Genomic DNA, 23,385 nt, shown 5'->3' with positions numbered 1-23,385 from the left:
CTGTGTTATAGACCTAACATTAGAGAAAGCTAATTTTCCCCAACACCTCTGTTTCAAATATGCCATTCTATCAATTCTAATTTAATTTATCTCACAAAACCAATTTTTCTCAAAGCTGCTTTATTTAACTTAGATTTACTGAAGTCTGTTTTCAGGTACCACGAGGTACTACAATTCACTTCCCTTACTCTTATCTGTCTTTGTCCCAGGAAACCTATAAGGCAGTTCTAGTTCGCTTCATAACAATGCAAAAGGTATTTACAGGATCTTTCTCAAGAAAGATTACATGCTATGATATTTAATTCCTTGGTCCATAATGCTGTATCAGGTGGACATTTCAGAAAAGTAAAGAGGGGCTGTGACAAAATAACAGAAAATTCACATGTATCAATTAATCATATCAACAAGGGAAGGTTACAAAAGAAGGAACAATAAGAGAAGCAATGCATTAGAAAAATTACAAATGGCATCCTTAGAAAGTTATTTTAAAACTGATTTAAGAAAATGTGAATGCCACATATATGCACTAAAAAGAGGAAATGTAATGTCAAGTCCTAAAAGCATCCCCATCTGAACTTGTTGTAGCTAGCTACTACTGGCAATTTTGGTCCTACTCCTACACCTCAAAAATCTACCTAAGACACACAATTTCATTTTTATTACATTTTCAAGTCTTTTCATTTAAGATCCAGCTTCCCACTTCAAAGAGAAAGTAGAAACAATATCCCTCAAATTTCCTCCTATTTACCTCTAAAATTCTTTTGTATTTAATTCATTTTTATCTTCTCTTCTCCTGTCTCAAAGGAAAAATACACATCCTCTGTGTTCGTGGTACATGCCCTCCACTATTAAGATGGTATTAAGTTTCCCTTGACTATGTATCTAAAACAGCTTTCCCACTGATTTTTTAAATATATATTTTATTGATTCTTTACAGAGAGGAAAAGAGAGGGATAGAAAGTTAGAAACATTGATGAGAGAGAAACATAGATCAGCTGCCTCCTGCACACTCCCCACTGGGTATATGCCCGCAACCAAATTACATGCCCTTGACTGGAATCGAACATGGGACCCCTGAGTCCGCAGGCCGATGTTCTATCCACTGAGCCAAACCGGTTAGGGCATTTTCCCATTGATCTTTGATTTGAGTTTGTAAAGCTTCAAAGGTTCTAATCATAAGTCTTAAAAACAAAACAAAACAGAAAAAAATTGTATTTGCAAATTTGAAGCTAAGGCATTAAAATTCACTGAGTTAAAATCAGTGAATTCCTTATGATCAGATAGATCATATTAACTGTAGGCTATTTCAGTAAATAAATTACATTTTGATTATTCAAACCTCTTAGAAAAAAAGTCAAGTTTTGAATTAAGGAGACAATGACAAAAACCAAATATGTAACGTATTTAAACCTTAGTCTAATTCCCACTGTAATTTATACTCACCACTTTAATTCCCACTTAATTTATAATCACAACTATCACTATAAAATGCCATTCATTCTTGCACTGAACAATTACTGAACTAATATATAATGTCTTTTGTGAATTAAAACTAGATATGCTCTTTGCCCTCAAAGATTATAGTCGTGGGGGTAGGGGAAGGAGGAAGATATAAATACATGAGTACAAGATATATATTTACATATGCTGGTCAGGTAAGAAGGGAGTGAAATGTATAAAAAAAAAAATGGGACTACTGTGGTAAATGTCATAACAATTAAGTAAACACGGTGCCCAGAGTCGAGTAAACAGAACAACTAACTCCTGGGGAACTACAGATACTTCTCTGAAGAGGTGACAATTAACTTTTGACAAACAAACTGTAATAGGAGTCAACAAAATTTTCTATAAAGGGGCAGATAGTAAATACTTTAATCTTTGTATGTAATTTCTGTCACAACTATTCCACACTACCACTGCAGAGCGAAAGCAGCCATAAGCAATATGAAAATGAATGAATGTGGTTCCAATGAACTTTATTTACAAAAATAAGCAGTGGGCCAGATTTAACCACAGACTATAGTTTGCCAATGCCTAAACTGTAAAAAAAATATAGCAATGAATTCAGAGTGTTTTACGACATTTCTACAACAAACGAACAGACTACACAGTGTATTCTGAATTTGTAGATCTGTTTATCTTATTTGCTCTTGGACTGCCATCTCTTTTTGATGTTCGCTTACCAGTAGAGGGCCCTCCACCACATTTCTCATTTACAATAGACTGAAAAACCAGACAGGCTCTTAGAACTATAGTTATCAGACTTCACATGAAGACCCTTTGAATTTCTCTAGTGAGTACCATGTAAGAGTTCTGGTATATGAATTAGGACTTTTATTTGGGGCTCAAGCAAGTTTTACATACTTATTACTTTGACTTCTGTCACAAGACTGTGTTCCAGAGACTATGAAATCACTATTAAATGCCAAATACAGATGCACAGATTTATACATTGACCACAACTAATATAAATATGACCACAAATGCCAGTTTTTAAAAATAACTTGCACTTGTATTTCAGATATTAAAAAGTTAATATTCCTCTAAGGACCTAAGAATTAAAAATTCTAAATTAAATTTTAGAAAGCATAGCACCTGTACTTACTTTGGCAACATTTTCAATTGGTTTTCTCTAAGTTCTAGTATCTGGAGTTTAGTTAATCTGCAAAACAAAGAAAAAAAATCAAGCATCTATGACAAAGACAAAGAATTAACAAATTAATATCATACTCTGAAGTTTTACAGCAATCAGTATTTATTATGTAATTACAATATGCAGAATACTGTATTGAAAATTACACAGGAATACAAAGTAATACAAAGGAAGAAAAGACTATTTCTGCTCCTCAGAATTATTGGAGGGGGGAGGGGAGTAAATACTTCCAGACATATTCACAGCACAAAGTGACTGTTCCTAAATATCAAACCTAGAGCACTTTATGCCTGTGAAAATACCTCCCAAAATTATTAACTGTCTCTGAATAATAATTTAACTCCAGAGTTTGGCTTAGAGAGAAAACCATAAGGGAACACAGGAGACATGGAAAAGGAGATATCCTCCAGCACTACTAAGATGCTTTTTCCAATAAATTTAGAGGAAAAATGAGCAGATTAGGTGGTACAGAGTTGCTAATTAATGCTACAATAGCAATGACATTACACAGTATGTAAATGTATCAAATCAACATGTTGTATACCTTAAACTTCCACAGTGTTATGTGTCAAATATATTTCAATAAAAATAAAAAGTGGTCCAAATGCCAGATACAGAATAGGAATTCAACAAGCATATAACCTTTATCTGTGTGTGTATGTATAGATGCATATACAAATATGTTTATATCTATAAATATATGGAGCATGACAATGTAGTCATTGGGCTGCAATACTACCCAGAACTGTTTTTTTCTGTATTGTAATACTAGAAGCCCAGTGCATGACATTCGTGCACTGGAGGGGAGGGGGTCCCTCAGCCCAGCCTGCACCCTCTTGCAGTCCGGAACCCTGCGGGGGATGTCCATTGAGGGGTCCTTAGCGCTGCCACGGAGGCAAGAGAGGCTCCTGCCACTGCCACTGTGCTCGCCAGCCAGCCGTGAGCCCAGCTTCTGGCTGAGCGGCACTCCTCATGTGGGAGCGTCTGTTCCCTGGTGGTCAGTGTGCGTCATAGTGACCAGTCGTTCTGCTGCTTGGTCGATTTGCATATTAGCCTTTTCTCATCTACACTAATAATAGAGGAATATGCAAATTGCCCAGGACGCTGTCATGTAACGAGTAATGACCGTTCAGCAGGCTGCATCCCTGCCCCCTGCTCAGGCAGCTGTGAGGCCCGGGGTAGGTGGGATAGAATATGATAGGAGGGGATAAGAAAGGAGAGGGAGAGGAAGGCAGGCCTGCATGCAGACAGGCCAAGAGGAGAAACAGAAATACAGAAAGGAAACAAGAAAAAGACGCAGGAATGGAAAAGGGAAGGAAAGGCAGGGCTGCACGCGGGAAGGGGTGGTGACCACGGGGGGCAGAGCAATTGCGCCCAGCAAGGGGTGGGGCACAGGTGGCACGGAGAGGGAGCCCTGCCCAGACGCAGGAAGAAGACGGTTCAAGGCCTTCTAGGTGGCAGCAGCGCCCGGGCAGCGCGGGTCTCAGCCACCCTTGCTAGGCTGGGCGCCCTGTGCTGGGAGGGGAGGCACAGCTTACCTGGGGTGGAGTTGGACACTAAGGAGGGTACCGCTTTTGTCGCTGAGAGCTGGACCCCAAAGACACTGGCCAGGCTTAGGCTGGTGGCGCATTAAGTGTATTTTGTTGACTAGAAGTTGGGGTGGCCTTGGCAGGGAATGGGAGGAGGACGGTGGCGGGGAGGCTGGGGAAGGGGGAGTGGTGAAGGCCTGGCTGGGGCTGGGCCCTGGGCTGGGGGTTAATGCCCCCCCGAACGGAAGCTTTAATATCAAAGTGCGCTCAGGTGGGGCTGGAAGCAGGTCCCAGAGAGAAAAGGGGAAGGTTTAAAAGAGAAAACCAGTGAACATGGTGGGGAGGGGGGTAATAATAGGGAAGGAGGGAGGGAGGCAGGGTTCAGGCTCACAAGGGAAAGGCGAATGGGGGGTAAGGGGGGAGGGTTGAGAAGGAGACAGACACGGGGAATGAAGGAAGAAAAGGGAGGGAGGGAGAGAGGGAGGGAGGGAGGGAGGGAGGGAGAGGGGCTGTGAGAGATTCAGAGGGAGGGAGGGAAAGAAAGCAGGAAAGAGAAGGATGTTAAAATGGAGTGAGGCCAGGAAAATCCTATCTAATAAAAGAGAAACATGGTAATTAGCTGTACATCACTACCCTTCCCATTGGCTAATCAGGGCGATATGCAAATTAACTGCCAGCCAAGATGGCGGCCGGCAGCCAGGCTACTGACACCAACAGGAGTCTTGCTTGCTTCAGTGATGGAGGACTCCAACGTTCCCTGCCTGCCGCTGCTGGGCTCTGAGCTGCTAAGAAACATTGTTAAAAAAATAGAAGCTAAACAAAACCCCAGAAACCTGTTTTCAGTCCGCCGGGATCTCAGAGCTGGAGTCGCAACAAAGTTTCAAATACAGAAAGTAAACAAAGCCAGAAACCTGCTTCCAGCAGCGAGGTCTCACAGCTAAAGCAGGCTCTCAGCTCCAGTGACAGCCATAAATCCAAGAATAAAAAAATAAAAAGGAAAAAAGGAGTGGTTGGGAGCTTCAGTCACCCACCAGCCTGAAAACGGCCCTCAGCCCCTCACCCAGACTGGCCAGGCACCCCAGTGGGGACCCCCACCCTGAAGGGGGTGTGACCAGATGCAAACAGCCATCATCGCCTCATCCAGGCTGGCCAGGCACCCCAGTGGGGACCCCCACCCTGATCCAGGACACCCTTCAGGGCAAACCAGCCGGCACCCACCCATGCACCAGGCCTCTATCCTATATAGTAAAAGGATAATATGCCTCCCAGCACTGGGATCAGCGGAACCGCGAGGCCTCCTGGCCCCTGGAGCAGCATGACAGGGGGCAGCGCCCAAACCCCCTGATTGCCCTGCGACTCTGTGTGTGACAGGGGGCGGGGCCACAACTTCCCTATCGGCCCTGCTCTGTTCGTGAGAAGGGAAGGCGCCCCAACCCCCTGATCGGCCCTTCTCTGTGCCTGATAGGGGGGAGCTCCCCAAACCCCTGATCACCCTGCGGCTCTGTGTCTGACAGCGTGTGGCACCCCAACCCCCTCATCGGCCCTGCTGTGTGTGTGACAGGGTATGGAGCCCCAACCCCCCTGATGGGCCCTGCTCTGTGAGTGACAGGGGGCAGCGCCCCAACCCCCCCAATCGGCCCTACCCTGAGCGTGACTAAGGGTGGCATTGCAACCTCCCAATCCGCCCTGCTCTGTGCATGACAGGGGGCGGCGCCCCAACTCCCCAATTGGCCCTGCTCTGAGTCTGACCAGGGGCTGCACCTAGGGATTGGGCCTGCCCTCTTGCCACCTGGGAGCAGGCCTAAGCCAGCAGGTCATTATCTCCCAAGGGGTCCCAGACTGCGAGAGGGCACAGGCCGGGCTGAGGGACCCCTCCCCGCCCCCCCCAAGTGCACAAATTTTTGTGCACCGGGCCTCTAGTAGTTAAATAAAAAGAAGAAACAGAATATGACAGTGAGGGGTGTTTAAAAGGAGGAGTTAGTAAGAAAATTAAGTACAAGGTGATTTTTTAAAAATGTAGTTGGACATCCCCCGAAGGCTCCCGGACTGTGAAAGGGCCACAGGCTTGGCTGAGCTCCCGCCCGCCCCCCCCCCCCCCGGCACAAACTTTGTGCACGGGGCCTCTAGTATAGGATAATTGACATTATCCTAGTTTCAGGTGTACAATGTAATTATTTCATCTTTGTATATATTGTAAAATGGTCACCACAGTAAGTTTAGTTAATATTCATCACCATACATAGTCACAAATTCTTTTCTTGTGATAAGAACTTTTAAGATCTACTGTCATGCCCTGCTGGTGTGTTCAGTGGTTAGAGCATCAGCCTGCAGACCAAAGGGTAGCCATTTGGATTCCCAGATAAAGGCACATACCTGGACTGTGGTTCACCCCCTGGTCTGGTTGGGGTGCATGCAGGAGGCAACCGATCCATTGATTAATGTGTCTCTCTCACATCAATGTTTCTCTCTCTCCCCTTCCCTCCCTCCCTTCCATTCTCTCTTCAAAAGAAAAAAAAATCAAAGGGAAAAATATCCTCAGGTGAGGATTAACAACAACAAAAAAAAGATCTACTCTATTCACAATTTTCAAATATACAATACAGTAATTATTAAATATAGTCACCACACTGTATATTACACACCATGACTTATTTGTTAGTTACAATGTGCACAGTACTGTATTAAAAATTAACTGAAAGTCTGTACCTTTTTATCACCTTCACCCACACATACCTACAGGAACCACCAATCTGTTATCTATATCTATAAGCTTGGAGGTTTAGGATTTTTTAAAAAGTTTCCACAAGTGAGATCATATGATATTTTTCTTTAATTTTAGACAAAAAAGATGACTCTAAAATTAACATGTAGTTAGATAGCAGTTTCTCTAGCAATTAATTTAAAAATTATAATAATTTGATACATAGTAGTGATTCATCTTTTCTTTTAAAAAAATTACTCAGGGACTATAAAATGTTTAAATATGGGGGGGGGGGGGCAGGAAACAATGTGGTGGAAAACCGAGAAACACATTTTTTTCTCCAGAATTTTGAGATTCTAATGGAGAAGACATAAACCACTAATCAGACTTTCAAATATGATAAATGCTAAGAATAAAGCATTATTTATCTCAAATATGAAGAAATAACCCCCAATTAAACTCTATTTTTGCATACTTTATTTTTTAAAATATATTTTTATGGATTTCAGAGACTAAGGGAGAGGGAGAGATAGAAAAATCAATGATGAGAGAGAATCATTGATTGATTGCCTCCTACACGCCCCGTACTGGGGATCGAGCCTGCAACCCAGGAATATGCTCTGAACAGGAATCAAACTCTAGGTTCATAGGTTGATGCTGAACGACTGACCCACACTGGTCAAGCTATTTTTGCATATTTTAAAAAACAATTCAAGTTTCACATTACTTTTCATTTTCAATATTTCACTGCTTATTGCTAACTTGGAAAAAATAAATTCAAAGTCAAAGTAAGTTCTGAAGAAACTAAAAACCACAATGCTTAAAAATAATTACAAAAGAGCCTATGAAACTGTAATTAACTGTATTACTAAAGCAACTTGTAGTTTTATAAACTTTACAGGAGCTAACAAGACAAGGTTTTAGAAAAGAACTATAATTTACCTGCCAAAATTAGCTGGCAAGAACTCAAGAAAAGCATCATTCAGATATAACTGAGTTAGGTTTAACAGCTGAGAAAATCCATCGGGAAGCCTATACAAAATATACCAGAATTTAAGTTAAATTCACATACACAATTTCAGTCTCTTATTAAAACCTAAGAATCTGTCTAACCAATACATATTCTTAACAGATAATAGTCACCTCTTTACTTTTACAAGTGATCCTCAAATTGAAATTTGCCTTTTGTAATAACTTACCTGTTTCAATGCTTGTATCTGTATCTCTTTGTTAAAAGGTAGTGAGACAATATTTGTCTTTAAGATAAAATCTGCACAAAATTGTCAGCTATGAATAAGCCACAATACACAGAATTTAAGACATAATTATAACATCTGCAGGCACTCTTAAAATTCTCCTTGGCTAACATCAATCCAAAGGACTAGATAAGGAATTGACAGTATTGATGGTTGGGGCTCGATAATTCTTTGTTGTGAGGAAGCTGTCATCTGCACTGTTGGATATTCTGCACTGTTGGATATTTAGCTCTACCCACTAGAAACCAGGAGAGTGGCACCGCCCAGTACCACAGGCTCTGACAACCCAAAATGTCTCCAGAATTTACCAAATAAATCTTCAGGGAAAAATCATCCTCATTGGAGAATTACTGGTTTAGATTATTTTCAGTTTCAACATTAAGTCCCCAAATAATCAAATATTCTATAATTTTATAGAAAGCACAAAAAAGAAATAATATAAAAAGCTCCATGACATTTTAAAGCCCTATAAGAACCTATAAGTATTAGCTTTAACTTGTATTCCCTCTGACTTACAAAAGAAATCACAGATCTAGAACTTGATGCTAGAGCAGTATTTTCAGATGAGGATAAAACAATCTTTACATGTTTGTCCTGGATTTTATCAAGTACAAAACTTTCTTGCAGTAGACTCATCAGTCTTTGACTCATCTTCCTTCTCTCCTAGGTCACATTCCTCCATCTTCCACAGCAAGTAAAGAAATGGTATTTTTAGAAACACTCATTAAGTACATTACTATACTATGTGAAAGCTGGTTTCAACTTTCAACTTAGCAATCCTAGCACTTGTTTCATTTCACTCTTCTCCTCTTTTACTTCACCACTCCATTTTTATAAAATTTAACAGCGCTGGCACCAGGAAAGTGTTCTGTGTTTAGCCATTATATGTATATGTATTACCAAATAATATATATGACCTCTGTTATAGGATTTTTCCATTTTTTGTTGTTTTTCCCTCCTTGACCTTTCAGCTTACTACTTTCAAAAGTCTGAGTGTGCCACACATTTGATTTGCAGGTGAAGACGTTCTCATCTTGTGCCAGCAACAATGAGCGAGGAGACCTGAATTCTAGTCGCATTTCAGACATTAACTATCTGTAAAACCTGGAGCAAAACACTTGCATTATCTGTTTGGATGTCAAATTTACCTTTGCAAAATATGGGACTAGAAAGATTATTTAAAAGATTCCATTTTAATTTAAAACAAATTTTTTATAGATTTTAGATTAATACTAAAAGTTCATTTCAATATAGAAAGTAATATCCTATTACTATTTCATAGTTGTACATTCAACTACTATTCATATTTTGATAGTAATTTAAAAAAGTAACTTATAATTCAACAGAGAAGAACTTACTTGGAAATAGGGTTTACACTGGCCTCCACAATTGTTAAAACTTTACAATTTTTTATATTTTCTGGAAACTCTTGTATTCCTAAAAAATGAACAAATAATTAATGATCAAATTAAAAGAATCTATTACATGAAACCAGTCTAAACAATTTTTAAGTTCCAGGTAAATTCCCATAGCAGAAAGATTTAAGCATGATTTTCAACCTTTATCAACTTATAGCACACATGAACTAATTACTAAAATTCTGTAGCACACACAAAAATGTTGTTTTTTGCTGATCTGACAAAAAATAGGTATAATTTTGATTCACTCACACCAGGTGGCTATTGTTGTGTTGGCTGTTGTCATTTTTTTATTTGCCATCCAAGGGAAAAGAGGTCAGTGCTCTTGACTAGTCAGGTATTGCTCGTTTTAAAAATTCTTGTGGCAAACAATTTTAAAATCGCTTATCTAAGCTATTCTTTCTAGTTTCTCTGCCTTATAATTGTTGGCTTTTTATTCAGTGTTCCCATACAGGAAGAATTAATAACTACAAAGTGTTCAGTTCTTTTATTTCCCCTCCCCACAAGCTTTCTCCATCTACCACTTTGATATGTTTTAATCATCATTCTCATTAGTCTTCTCAAGAAGGTAGGCCATTTGAATGCAACAGATAATTGCCTTTAACACCAACTGCTATTTGCAAGGGCTTGGGATAGCAGCTTGGCAAACTTTTTATTGCTTTAAAATGGTAACAATAAACCAAAACTTTATAGAGACAAAAGGGAAAAGCAAATTACTAGCAAGACTCATAAATTAACACTCCAGTTTAATCATAGAATGCAAAAGATAATAAAAATGAATTCTGTAAGAAATAATGATGAATAATATTACCTTGAATTTATATACTTCCTATACACAGACTGGTCCAAAATGTGGTTAGCAGTCTCATGAGGCAGGCAGGGAAATGGTAATATTGATAATATAATATATAGACTGAGAATTAGATTACTTCCCCAATATAATGGAAACAATAAACTGAGAAGCAATGATTAGAGTCCAAGTCTTATTCCTAGAAAAGTGTTTTAATCACTAAACCACACTATCTGGCCAGTTGAAAAATACTGGACTATGCAAAAGATTAGAAACTATGAAAATCTAAAAGCAAAGATCTTAAAACAATTGCTTTTAAATAAATTCAGCTTGTGGAAACACAGATCAAGTATGCCACAATGATTCCTGCCTTCTTCCAAGCAGGGCATACAGCTAATGAATATGAAAACAGTATCCAGCATATTGAAATATACTAGAATATTATTAGATTGCACTGATACGAACACCTAAAATGAGAAAACACAGGAGCTTAGATATAACATTACAACATCTTATTTAAAGATTTAACATGATTAGATGTTATAATACAGAAAAAATTTAGGGGTAATTCAATTTTCTCACTCAGACGTAAGGTGAAACTCTCATCCACCTCTAAATCAGTGGTCATCTGAATCCTAAAAATTTAAATAATTTCAAAATCTGATGAATAATACTTTCATTTACTAACTTTTTTCTTTTTTCTTTTACTATGATAATACTTGGAATACAGTAGCATTTGTTATGTGCTGGTTTATTATTTATATTGGGCTATACTATTCTATCTCTAACTAATTTTGCATAGAGCCCTCCTTGTGTTTACCATTTTTTCATTAGCAATTATTTCTTGACCACCTACTATGTGCCAGTATTCTAGAAGCCGGGAAAACATTGTACCTGAACGATAGTCCAATTCAATAATTCCTCCTATGCTTCTAAACCTTTCTTGATATAGCTAGTTCTAGAATATTCTGGGGTACTACTTCCTGTTGTATATTCTTTTTTTTAAGTTTAAATCTCTTCTCTTTATTCAGTTTTAATTTTTAAAATACTTTAATTGAATTCATTGGGGTTACACTGGTTAATAAAATGATATAGGTTTCAGGGATACAATTCTATAATACATCATCTGCATATTGTATTGTGTGTTCACCATTTGAAGTGTTACGCATTATTCTAATTCCCTGTTCCACTTATCTATTTACCATGCTATAGAGCTTGTGATTATTAGAGGGCTCCACAATTAGACTCATTTTCTTTCAAGCTGGGTAGGGACTTTCTATTAATTTGTGTACATGAATGCTAATTGATAATCACTCCTTTAAATCAGGGGTCCTCAAGGACCCTGATTTTGCATGTCCCCACATGAAAATACAAATATTGTATTTGTTCCCGTTTTGTTTTTTTACTTCAAAATAAGATATGTGCAGCGTGCATAGGAATTTGTTCATAGTTTTTTTTTTTAAACTATAGTCCGGCCCTCCAACGGTCTGAGGGACAGTGAACTGGCCCCTGTTTAAAAAGTTTGAGGACCCCTGATTTAAATACATGGAGTAGAGACACAGAATTATTTAGTAAATGTCATCTGAATGAAAAGAAAAATGAGTCCATAATAGCTTCCTTCCACTGTATACTACAAAGCTTCCTTTGGCTTTTAGGACTATCCTAGGAACCTGCCTCCTAATTCTGTTTTACAGGGAATAAAGGCACTTTCAATACAAATAACTAACTTTATTTTTATTTTATATTTTTCCTTCTTATCTCTCCTGAATCATTGATAGTGCCACTCTAACCCAGAAAACTAGCAATAAAAACTCTCTCCTTGACCAAATTTTAGTCAGGCTCCTCTGAGCATTCTTTTTTTTAAAATTCCCATCCCACCAGCTCCTCCCGCTTGGCAACCATCAGCTTTTCTCTATATCTATGTCTGTTTTTGTTTTGTTTATGCATTTTTTTGTGTGTTTTTTTTTTGTTTTTAAGATTCCACATATAAGTTAGTTTACATGGTATTTGTCTTTCTGTGTCTGACTTATTTCACTTAGCATATCTTCTAGGTCCATCCACATTGTTGCAAATGGCAAGATTTCATTCCTTTTTATTGCTAAACAAATCTTTAAAGAAAAAGAAGGATATCATAAATGAATTCAATCAAATAATTATATTAAAATTTTAAAACACTATAATAGAAAAAATTTAACTGAAAAGTTAAATGATTCATTTTAAAAAGGTTAAAATAATTACTTTAAGTGTAAACTGACCAAGTACCCCATTGAAAAAACGTGGGGTGACTGTAAGGATGAAAAAAGAAACAAGGCTCTTACACATGCTGCCTACATGATACTCCAGACTGAAAGACACATAAAGACTGAAAGTAAAAGGATGGAAAAAGATGTCATGAAAATGGAAACAACAACAAAAAAAGAAACAAAAAAAAGAAGCTGTATAGCAATATTAAATCAGACAAATAGACTTGAAAACAAAGGCTATAACAATAGACAAAGGAAGATCCAGCACTTCTACTTCTAGGTGCTTATCTGAAGAAAACAAAACACTAATTTGAAAAGATATATGCACCCTTATGTTCACTGCAGCATTACTTACAATAGCCAAGATATGGAAGCAACCTAGGTGTTCATCAATAGATGAATGGATAAAGAAGTGGATGTGTGTGTGTACACAACATTTGTACATACACATACATATTCATGTACAAAGAAATAATACTCCATCATGAAAAAGAATGAAATCTTGACATTTGCGACAACATAGATAGACCTAGAGGGTATAAAGCTAAGTTAAATAAATCAGAGAAAGACAAATTCTGTATTATTTCACTTGTATGAGGAATCTAAAAGAATACACAAATGAACAAGCAAAACAAACAGACTCATAGATACAGAAAAACTGACAGTTGCTAGAGGGTTGGGTGATGGCAGTATGGGCGAAAAGGTGAAGGGGATTAAGAGGACAAACTTAGAGTTATAACATAAATAAGTCATGGGGATGTAAAGTACAACATAGGGAATACAGTCAATAACATCTTAACTTTGTACAGTAACAGACGAATAGTGAACTTTTTGTGGTGATCACTTTGTAAGGTGTGTAAATGTGAAATCTCACTGTTATACACCTGAAACTAATATGATATTGTATGTCAACTATGCTTTAATTGAAAATAACTTCACATTCCAAAATAAAAATTAGACATGAAAAATAAACCAATAAATCATAAAAAAGGTTTTTAAAAAGTATGTTGTTTTCAACCTGTGGCTCGGAATCCCCATATGCATAGGGCCACTGAACTTATACACACATTTTTAACTGTAAGGTTGGTCGTGGCCCCTAGGCCCCACAACCCCCACATTGTTCAAGGGTCAACTGAGTTAGCCTTAAAACTAAAACGTATTGGTTATTGACAACTGAAACGCAATAGGGTACTAATCACTGTAACCTGAACCTAAACCTACAATGAATATAAACATATTCTAAATACTTATAGAGGAAGTGTTAATTTAACCATTTTCCTATGAAATACACAATTTCATTGTTTGATATTAAACAATTAAGATAATTAGGATTTAGTAAATGAAGACATGTAATAAATTTATATATTTATTTTAAAGTAACTTTTGCTTTTTAATGGAGATGGGTAGACATAATGATTAATTCATTTGCCAAAATTAACTGTTAATTCTGAAAACAAGGAAGACTTTTAATCTCTCCTAAAGTGGTTTTCATAATAAGACCTGAAATTTAGGAAAACTGACATATAGAATAACTGCTGGATACTCATATCATCAAGACAAAGGGCTATAGAATACAATTGCTAGGTGTCCTCTGGTACTACTGCACTAACTTTTTGAGGCTTGTCAAAATTTTCTCCAGTTGCTATAAAGAATTACTTAAATACTAGAGGCCCAGGGCATGACATTCGTGCAATGGAGGGAGGAGGGGTCCTTCAACAGGCCTGCACCCTCGCACAGTCCGAGACCCCTCAGGAGATGTCCAGCAGTTGGACACCCCCCGAGGGGTCCTTAGTGCTGCTGCAGAGGCAGGAGAGGCTCCCACCACTGCCGCTGCACTAGCCAGCCGTGAGCCCAGCTTCTGGCTGAGCTGCACTCCCCCTGTGGGAGCGCACTGACCACCAGGGGGCAGCTCCTGTGTTGAGCGTTTGCCCCCTGGTGGTCAGTGCTCATCATAGCAACTGGTTGTTCTGCTGTTAGGTCGATTTGCATATTAGCCTTTTATTATATAGGATGACTGAGTATTAAGTGTTCATTGAAGTCTTCTATCTTTGAGCAGAGCATTTAGAATTGATCCTTGTTACTTTTCCTTTTTTTCATAAATTATAAAATAAATACATGCTCATTCTAAAATTTGCAAGTGTCTACTTTTCTCTCACTCCAAGGTAAGCACTTAACATTTTGGAATATATCTTCCACTCTCTTCAATGTATACTAAACTAAAGATGACTATACATCCTAGGAGAACAGTGACCATGTCTTTTTTATATCTCACCATTAATTGCATTTCCAGCTCCTAATAAAGTATTTGGTACAGAGTGGTCTCTCAATAAATTAAATGATTTGTTCATGTTCAATTCATATATAATGTTGCACAATTATTTTCCTTTACACTAAATCTTTCATGTCAGTAATGATGGAGCTACATGACCTCCATTCTTATGGATATATATAACTGTGTAATCAACAATAGACACAGTTACTAGTTTCTCATCATTACAAACAACAGGGCAATGTATATAAATAAGTATATAAATTTAAGGATATATGAATATGCACATACATGTATCCCAGCATTTAAATTAAAAGGACATTTTAATTTTTTTATACTTTTTAAAAAATGTATTTTATTGATTTTAGAGAGGAAGGGAGAGTCAGAGAGAGATAGAAACATCAATGATGAAAAGAATCACTGATTGGCTGCCTCCTGCACACTCGCCACTGGGAATCAAGCCCACAACCCGGGTATGTGCCTCCTGGTTCATAGGTCAATGTTCAACCACTGAGCCATGCTGGCTGGGCTCATATTTTTTATACTTATTCTCTACCTTGCTTTAAGCTCTCATAGGTCAACAATATAAATTTTATATATAAGAAAACTAAAGTAATACATTATAATGACTTTTTAATTTTATATTTTTATTTGTTAAAACACAACAGAAATCTTAATATAACATGCTCCCAAGTACAAAAACCTGGGGGGGCAGGGAATCTTACCATTCTTGCTGACATCCAGTTCCCTGAGATTAATGAGATTTGCAATAGATGCTGGTAATGTTGTTAAATCATTGTCTGGCAAACTCAGTTTGTGTAGAGATTGACAGTTAAAAAGTTGCTATTAAAACAAGGGAAGAAAGGACTTTGATCATTTCTTAAGTTTCTTTAATTTTTCATTTATTAACCTTTATACAAATAAACAGTATTATTATAAGTGAATCAGTTATACCTACACAAATACCAAGAAAGATATCACTGTTTTATGCTCTTATGAATCTGAACACAATCAACCTACTCAGAATGATTTATATCCTCATACTTCTTCCTTGAGCAAATGCACTATGTGAGAATAAGTACATGGTTGTATTCTCTATAGAGGTAGTAAAAAATAAGTGGCCATAAAATATTGTAAATTTTGGGGCCTGTATTTCAAGCACCCTTATTCCAAAATGAAAGTTTACATAAATTAAATTTAAGTAAGTACAATCGACTTAAATTTACTCAAAATATAGAATTCTGGTATGGGAGGACAAAATAAGTATGGGAGAAATTATATTGTTATGCTAAAGTCACAATAATTAAATGTGACCTAAAAATATATTTACCAACAGCAATAGGTAAGTGAGCCACTTCTAAGTTCCATACAAAAAAAAAAAAATCCTGTATGGCGCACAGAAGATTTTTAGGGGAGTGCAAAGACTCTATATGACACCATCATAATATACATGTCATTCATTATACATTTGTCCAAACCCACAAAATGTTTAACATTAAGAGTGAAACCTAATGTAAACTATGGACTTTAGGTGATTATGATTTTTCAAAGTAGACTCCTCAATTGTAACAAATGTACCATTTTAGTGGGAGATGTTGATAATGGTGGAGGCATGTGTGAGGACAGAGTAGGTACATGGGAAATCTGTTTATCTTCCTGTTAATATTGATGTGACTCTAAAACTTTTATAACAAAGTAAAGTCTTTTAGAAAAACAAACAAAAAAAAACTATTGTCAGAATGGCATTATGAATAGACCCTATTTAAGAAGGGCATGCTTTCAAAAATGAAAAATGGTTATGTTTAAGTTATTCAGTTATTTGAACTATCATAACAAGCCTCTCTCTTTTCAACAATCCCTAGATTGATACCCCACTGGTGGTGAATAGAGAAAGAAACTAATCTTAGTCTTCCACATTCTCTAGGAGAACTAGCTAAGAAAGATAATTATTTGCTGAAGAACAACATGGAAAAAGTACATTGCATAGCACTTGATCACAACATAGGGAAATAATTGATAAACATGCAACCCACAACCTTTTTTAAAAAATATGTTTTACTGATTTTAGAGAGGAAGGAAGAGGGAGAGAGAGAAACATCAATGATGAGAGAAAATAATCCATCAGCTAACTCCTGCACACCCCACACTGGGGATTGAGCCGGCAACCCTCCCACGTGCCCTGACTGGAATCCAACTGCCTGGTTCATGGGTTGACGCTCAACCACTGAGCCACACCAGCTGGGCAACCCACAACCTTTAATATTTTATCCATAGCCATATATGGATTTCTTTATAAGACAACCTAGAACGGCACTGGATTTTAAAATTTGTTTACTAATGGCCACTGAAATATTAGCCTTTTTCAAAACTGCCATCTAGTAGGTATACATACAGACACACAAATCTAAAACAAATTTTTCATGTAACAATGGATATATACAACACACTCTATTTTCTATTCCATTAAAGTTAGCATTGCTGATAAAATACAGAATGCCTGATTAAATTAGGATTTCAGGAATAACTTTTTAGTAAAAGTATGTCCTATATATTGCATAAGACACACTTGTACTGAAAAATTATTTATTATGTATCTGAAAATTGTTTAACTGGGTGTGCTATGTTTTTATTTTCTAAATTTGCCAGTCAAAATCATAGCTTATTATTTGGAAAGGCACACGTATTAAATTGACTTTTAAGCCATTCATGTGTCTACCCACAGTTAGAAAAATACTGCTGTTTGGGTGGTAAATGGTCCTAACAATTAAATTAAAGCTACTGCAGCTTTTCCATTTAAAAAAGAAGAAATTGAGTAGAGAATAAAGAGGGATTAAGATTTAAGGGAAAAAGTAGTCACAAAAAATTTTAATCAAGTAGATGAGATGTTTCATGGCAACAATCCAACTTTTTCCTTCTAGTTGTTTCTACATTTCAGAAATATTAAGTCCTCCAAAACCTTTCCAAACAAACTGAAATGACGTAAACGGAATGCTACCTCTAAGAAGCTGTTTAACAACTAAATTAAAATGTAATAAACAAAAAACGCCAATTTATCCCCAATGATAATAATATAGGATCAATGTTCTATAAAACTAGAAAAAGAAAATTAATTTCAATTCTTTGTCTAGTTAAATCTATTGGCTGCAGAAATTGTGTAGTCTTATTATCTACCTTAGTGGCTATAACAAAACTGGAATTAAATACAAAATGTTAAGTTATTTACACAACTACTCAAGCAGTTAACATTAAGAGACAGAGGTTAAAAATTCTATTTTAAAAATAGTTGAGCCTGGCTGGACTGGCTTAGTTGGTTGAGTATCATCTGGTGCATCAAAAGGTTGCTGGTTCGATTCCTGGTCAGGGCACATATCTAGGTTGCAGGTTTGATCCCTAATTTGGGAGCATACGGAAGGCAAGTGATCAGCGTTTCTCTCTCACATACATACATCTGTCTGTCTGTACATCCATCCATCCATCCATCCATCCATCCATCCTCTAGCTACCTATCTACCTCTCCCTTCCTCTCTCTAAGGCTGTCCTTGGCTGAGGAATATATATATACTAGAGGCCCGGTGCACAAAAATTTGTGCACTTGGGGGGAAGGGTGAGGTCCCTCAGCCTGGCCTGTGCCCTCTCGCAGTCTGGGACCCCTCGGGAGATAATGACCTGCTGGCTTAGGCCTGCTCCCGGGTGGGAGAGGGCAGGCCCAATCCCTAGGTGCAGCCCCTGGTCGGACTCAGAGCAGGACCGATTGGGGAGTTGGGGCGCCGCCCCCTGTCATGCACAGAGCAGGGCGGATTGGGAGGTTGCAATGCCACCCTCAGTCACGCTCAGGGTAGGGCCGATTGGGGGGTTGGGGCCCGCCCCCTGTCACACTCAAGGCAGGGTCGAGGGGGAGGTTGCGGCGCCACCCCCTGTCACGCACAGAGCAGGGCCAATCAGGGGGTTGGGGCACTGCCCCCTGTCACACACAGAGCAGGGTCCATCAGGGGGGTTGGGGCTCCGTACCCTGTCACGCAAAGAGGAGGGCCAATCAGGGGGTTGGGGAGCTCCCCCCTATCAGGCACAGAGCAGGGCTGATCAGGGGGTTGGGGCGCCTTCCCCTGTCACGAACAGAGCAGGGCCGATGGGGAGGTTGTGGCCCCGCCCCCTGTCACACACAGAGACGCAGGGCGATCAGGGGGTTTGGGCGCTGCCCCGTCACGCTGATTCTGGTGCCGGGAGGCCTCGCGGCTCCACTGATCCTGGTGCTGGGAGGCATATTACCCTTTTACTATATAGGGTAGAGGCCTGGTGCAAGGGTGGGTGCCCGCTGGTTTGCCCTGAAGGGTGTCCTGGATCAGGGTGGGGGTCCCCACTGGGGTGCCTTGCCAGCCTGGGTGAGGGGATGATGGCTGTCTGCAGCTGGTCACACCCCCTTCAGGGTGGGGGTCCCCACTGGGGTGCCTGGCCAATCTGGGTGAGGGGCTTAGGGCTGTTTGCAGGCTGGGGGTGACTGAAGCTCCAAACCGCTCCTTTTTTTTCTTTTCTTTTTTTTTTATTCTGGGCCAGCTTTATCTTTGAGGCTTGGCTCCAGCTCTTAGGCCTCCACTGCTGAAAGTAGGTTTCTGGCCTTTGCTTACAATGTTGTGATCCTGCTGGCTAAAGCCCGGCGGACTAAAGCAGGTTTCTGGGGTTTTGTTTAGCTTCTATATTTGTTACATAGTTGCTTAGAGTTGCAGCTCAGAGGCCTGCAGCGGCAGGCGGGGAACGTTGGAGTCCTCCGTCAGTGAAGCAAGCAAGCCTCATGTTAGTTTCAAGCTACCTGGCTGCCGGACGCCATCTTGGCTGGCAGTTAATTTGCATATCTCCCTGATTAGCCAATGGGAAGGGTAGCGGTCGTATGCCAATTACCATGTTTCTCTCTTTTTTTTTTTTTTTTAAATATATTTTATTGATTTTTTACAGAGAGGAAGGGAGAGAGATAGAGAGCTAGAAACATCGATGAGAGAGACATCGATCAGCTGCCTCCTGCACATCTCCTACTGGGGATGTGCCCGCAACCCAGGTACATGCCCTTGACCGGAATCGAACCTGGGACCTTTCAGTCCGCAAGCCGACGCTCTATCCACTGAGCCAAACCGGTTTCGGCCATGTTTCTCTTTTATTAGATAGGATAGTGGGGCATACCCTAAGATAAAATTAAACCAAAAAAAGTTGAAACAGTGCACACAAATACAGGGTGTCCCAAAAAAAAAACGTATACATACTTCAACAGCTGAGAGCTCAATTTTGAAAACACTGCCTTTATAATTACTGTGTACATATATTTTTAGGGGATACCTTATACATCAGCAGCATTAAGGCAACATTGGGAATATCATATTTCTAGGTATAAAAATAACAAGGCAATCCTTTAAAGACAGTATTAACATACCTTTGGAAGCTCTTCAATCTGATTAGCATCTAAATAGAGCTCCTCCAAAGTTTTTTCAAAAGTAAATATCTCTTTGGGAACCTGTTCCAAACTGCAATGAGAATAATCAAGCGTAGTGACAGTCTCCTCTTCCCCTCGTAAGCATCGGCAGGGTACCAACCGCACAAACAAACTTCGTTTTGTAGTCATTTTTAGACACTGCAATATTCAAACAATAAATTTAGTTAAAACATACATATTAACAAAATAAGTAAAATGAAAAAACATACATATTAAAACAATTTTTCAAAACAAATTATGCATTTATCACAATTTACGTATCACAGATAAATACCTCACCTACACACAATGAAGTGCATTTAACATTGCCGTACTATAAAATTTATATATATCACATATCAAATTAAATTCAAGCACTTCTGGCCCTGGCCACATAGCTCAATTGGTTGCAGCGGTTCTCAACCTGAGTCGCGAACAATGAAAATACATCCTGCATATCAGATATTTACATTACAATTCATAACAGTAGCAAAATTACAGTTAAGTAGCAACGAAAATAATTTTATGGTTGGGGGTCAACACAACATGAAGAACTGTATTAAAGGGTTGCAGCGTTAGGAAGGTTGAGAACCACTGGGTTACAGCATCATCCCAATATTCGATGTCTGGTCAGGGCACATACAAGAAGCAACCAATGAATGCATAAATAAGTGGAACAACAAACCCATGTCTGTCTGTCTCTCTTTCTTCCTCTCTCTCTCCACTCCCCATTTCTCTCTCTCTCTCTTAAAAAAAATACACAATAAAACTAAGTTGTTTTGTTGTTTTTTTAAATATATTTTATTAATTTTTTACAGAGAGGAAGGGAGACAGAGAGTTAGAAACATCGATGAGAGAGAAACATCGATCAGCTGCCTCCTGCACACCCCCCACTGGGGATGTGCCCGCAACCAAGGTACATGCCCCTGACCGGAATCAAACCTGGGACCCTTCAGTCCGCAGGCTGACGCTCTATCCACTGAGCCAAACCGGCTTCGGCTAAAACTAAGTTTTAACAGTTTCATTGGGTCTTTGTTTCTATATGAAGGCTCACATGTCATTTAAAACTTATCTATAATAATAAAAGCAGAATATGCTAATTAGATTGGACGGTCGAACAGCAGAACAACCATCCGGACTACCTTCTGGACGAAGCCGGGGCTGGGAGGGCCGAGGCAGCCGAGGTTGCGAGGGCCAAGCCCCTTGTACCAATTTCATTCATCGGGCCTCTAATATTAAATAAATGTGTATGCTTTTCTCCTGTTAATCTGTCTTTGTTAGTTTAATTTTCAGATGCAGCCAGGGACCCAGAGACCATTAAGGAAAATTTTTTCTTCCCTTACACTATGATATCAAACATCCAATGTTTCTATAAAATCTTTGTCTCATGGGGATCATGACAATAATTAATAATACTGTACTGTATATTTAAAAGTTGCTAAGAGAATAGATCTTAAAAGTTCTCACTGCAAGAAAAAGAATTTGTAACTATGTGTGATGATGGATGTTAACTTTATTGCGGTGATCATTTGGCAATATATACAAAATATCAAATCATTCACGTTGTACACCTGAAATTAATATAATGTCAATTATACTGAATAAAAACAGTAATAAAAATCTTGTCAACAAATATTCAGTAAAGTTTACTGAATGCTTATTAACAATACATGTTTATATGAAGAGGGTTACTGATAAGAATAAGCAATTTTATTGATCTAGTAAAAATTTAATTGTGAAAGGGGAATATAGTTTGTACTTATGTGTTTTTAAGATTAAAAAGATTCCAAAAAATAAAAACAAAATGTTTTGTTCAAGAGATGCTAAGACTAGCTGATAATGAATCAGGGGGTAAAAACAATGGAAAAGCATCTCATCTCTGCCCAATATGGTAACCACTAGACCACGTGGCATTTTAATCTTAAAATTCAAGTTAAACCAAATACAATTTAAAATCTAGTTTCTTGGTTGCACTAAGCACATTTTAAATGCTCAGTAGCCACATGTGGCTATGGCTATTATACTGAATAAGAGAAGATACAGAACATTTCTACCACTGAATTTCTATGGAACTACGGTGAGATGTCTCTACTATTCTGGTTCATCATATTATAACTACTTTGCTTATATTTACATAATATGATAGTAGCCAAAAATTTGAAAGATATGGCCTAAAAGTCCATTTTCCAGAAATCATAACAGATTTGTGAGTATAATGTCTGAGAATAAAGGACATGGGATATTATTAAACTAGAGGCCCGGTGCACAAAAATTTGTGCACTCGGGGGGAAGAGGGGGTCCCTCAGCCCGGTCTGTGCCCTCTCGCAGTCTGGGACCCCTCGGGAGATAACGACCCGCTGGCTTAGGCCTGCTCCTGGGTGGCAGAGGGCAGGCCCAATCCCTAGGTGCAGCCCCTGGTCAGGCTCAGAGCAGGGCCGATAGGGGAGTTGGGGCGCCGCCCGTCATGCACAGAGCAGGGCGGATTGGGAGGTTGCAATGCCACCCTCAGTCACGCTCAGGGTAAGGCCGATTGGGGGGTTGGGGCACCGCCCCCTGTCACACTCAAGGCAGGGTCAATGGGGAGGGTGCGGCGCCACACCGTGTCACGCACAGAGCAGGGCCAATCAGAGGGTTGGGGCGCTGCCCCCTGTCACTCACAGCGCAGGGCCCATTAGGGGGACTGGGGCTCCATACCCTGTCACGCACAGAGCAGGGCCGATCAGGGGGTTGGGGAGCTCCCCACTGTCACTCACAGAGTAGGGCCGATAGGGGAGTTGGGGCACCGCCCCCTGTCACACACAGAGCAGGGCAGATCAGGGGGTTGGGGTGCCACACCCTGTCACACTCAGGGCAGGGCCAATGGGGAGGTATGGCTCTACCCTGTCACACACAGAGCAGGGCCTGTGGGGCGGGGGGGTTGGGGCACCGCACCCTGTCACACACAGAGCAGGGTCAATCAGGGGGTTGGGGCGCTGCCCTGTCACTCACAGAGCAGGGCCCATCAGGGGGACTGGGGCTCCATACCCTGTCACGCACAGAGCAGGGCCGATCAGGGGGTTGGGGAGCTTCCC

At 39.4% G+C, this 23,385-nt stretch overlaps 1 protein-coding gene across 1 annotated transcript in view; it reads right to left on the bottom strand.

The window, feature by feature from the left end:
- Positions 1 to 23,385, bottom strand: part of ERBIN (erbb2 interacting protein) — a 121,782-nt gene that overhangs the window by 53,717 nt on the left and 44,680 nt on the right. Inside the window, exons 3-7 of the mRNA XM_081090001.1 lie at positions 20,276 to 20,473; positions 15,585 to 15,702; positions 9,498 to 9,576; positions 7,826 to 7,915; positions 2,606 to 2,662 (exon numbers count right to left, since the gene is read on the bottom strand). Coding sequence (XP_080946127.1) covers positions 2,606 to 2,662; positions 7,826 to 7,915; positions 9,498 to 9,576; positions 15,585 to 15,702; positions 20,276 to 20,464 — 533 coding nt within the window. The 5' untranslated portion in view covers positions 20,465 to 20,473. The remainder of the gene's footprint in view (positions 1 to 2,605; positions 2,663 to 7,825; positions 7,916 to 9,497; positions 9,577 to 15,584; positions 15,703 to 20,275; positions 20,474 to 23,385) is intronic.

This window comes from Myotis nattereri (assembly GCF_964212035.1).
Source record: "Myotis nattereri genome assembly, chromosome: 4".
NCBI classification, from domain to species: Eukaryota; Metazoa; Chordata; class Mammalia; order Chiroptera; family Vespertilionidae; genus Myotis; species Myotis nattereri.
This window is presented reverse-complemented; position numbering and strand designations above follow the sequence as displayed.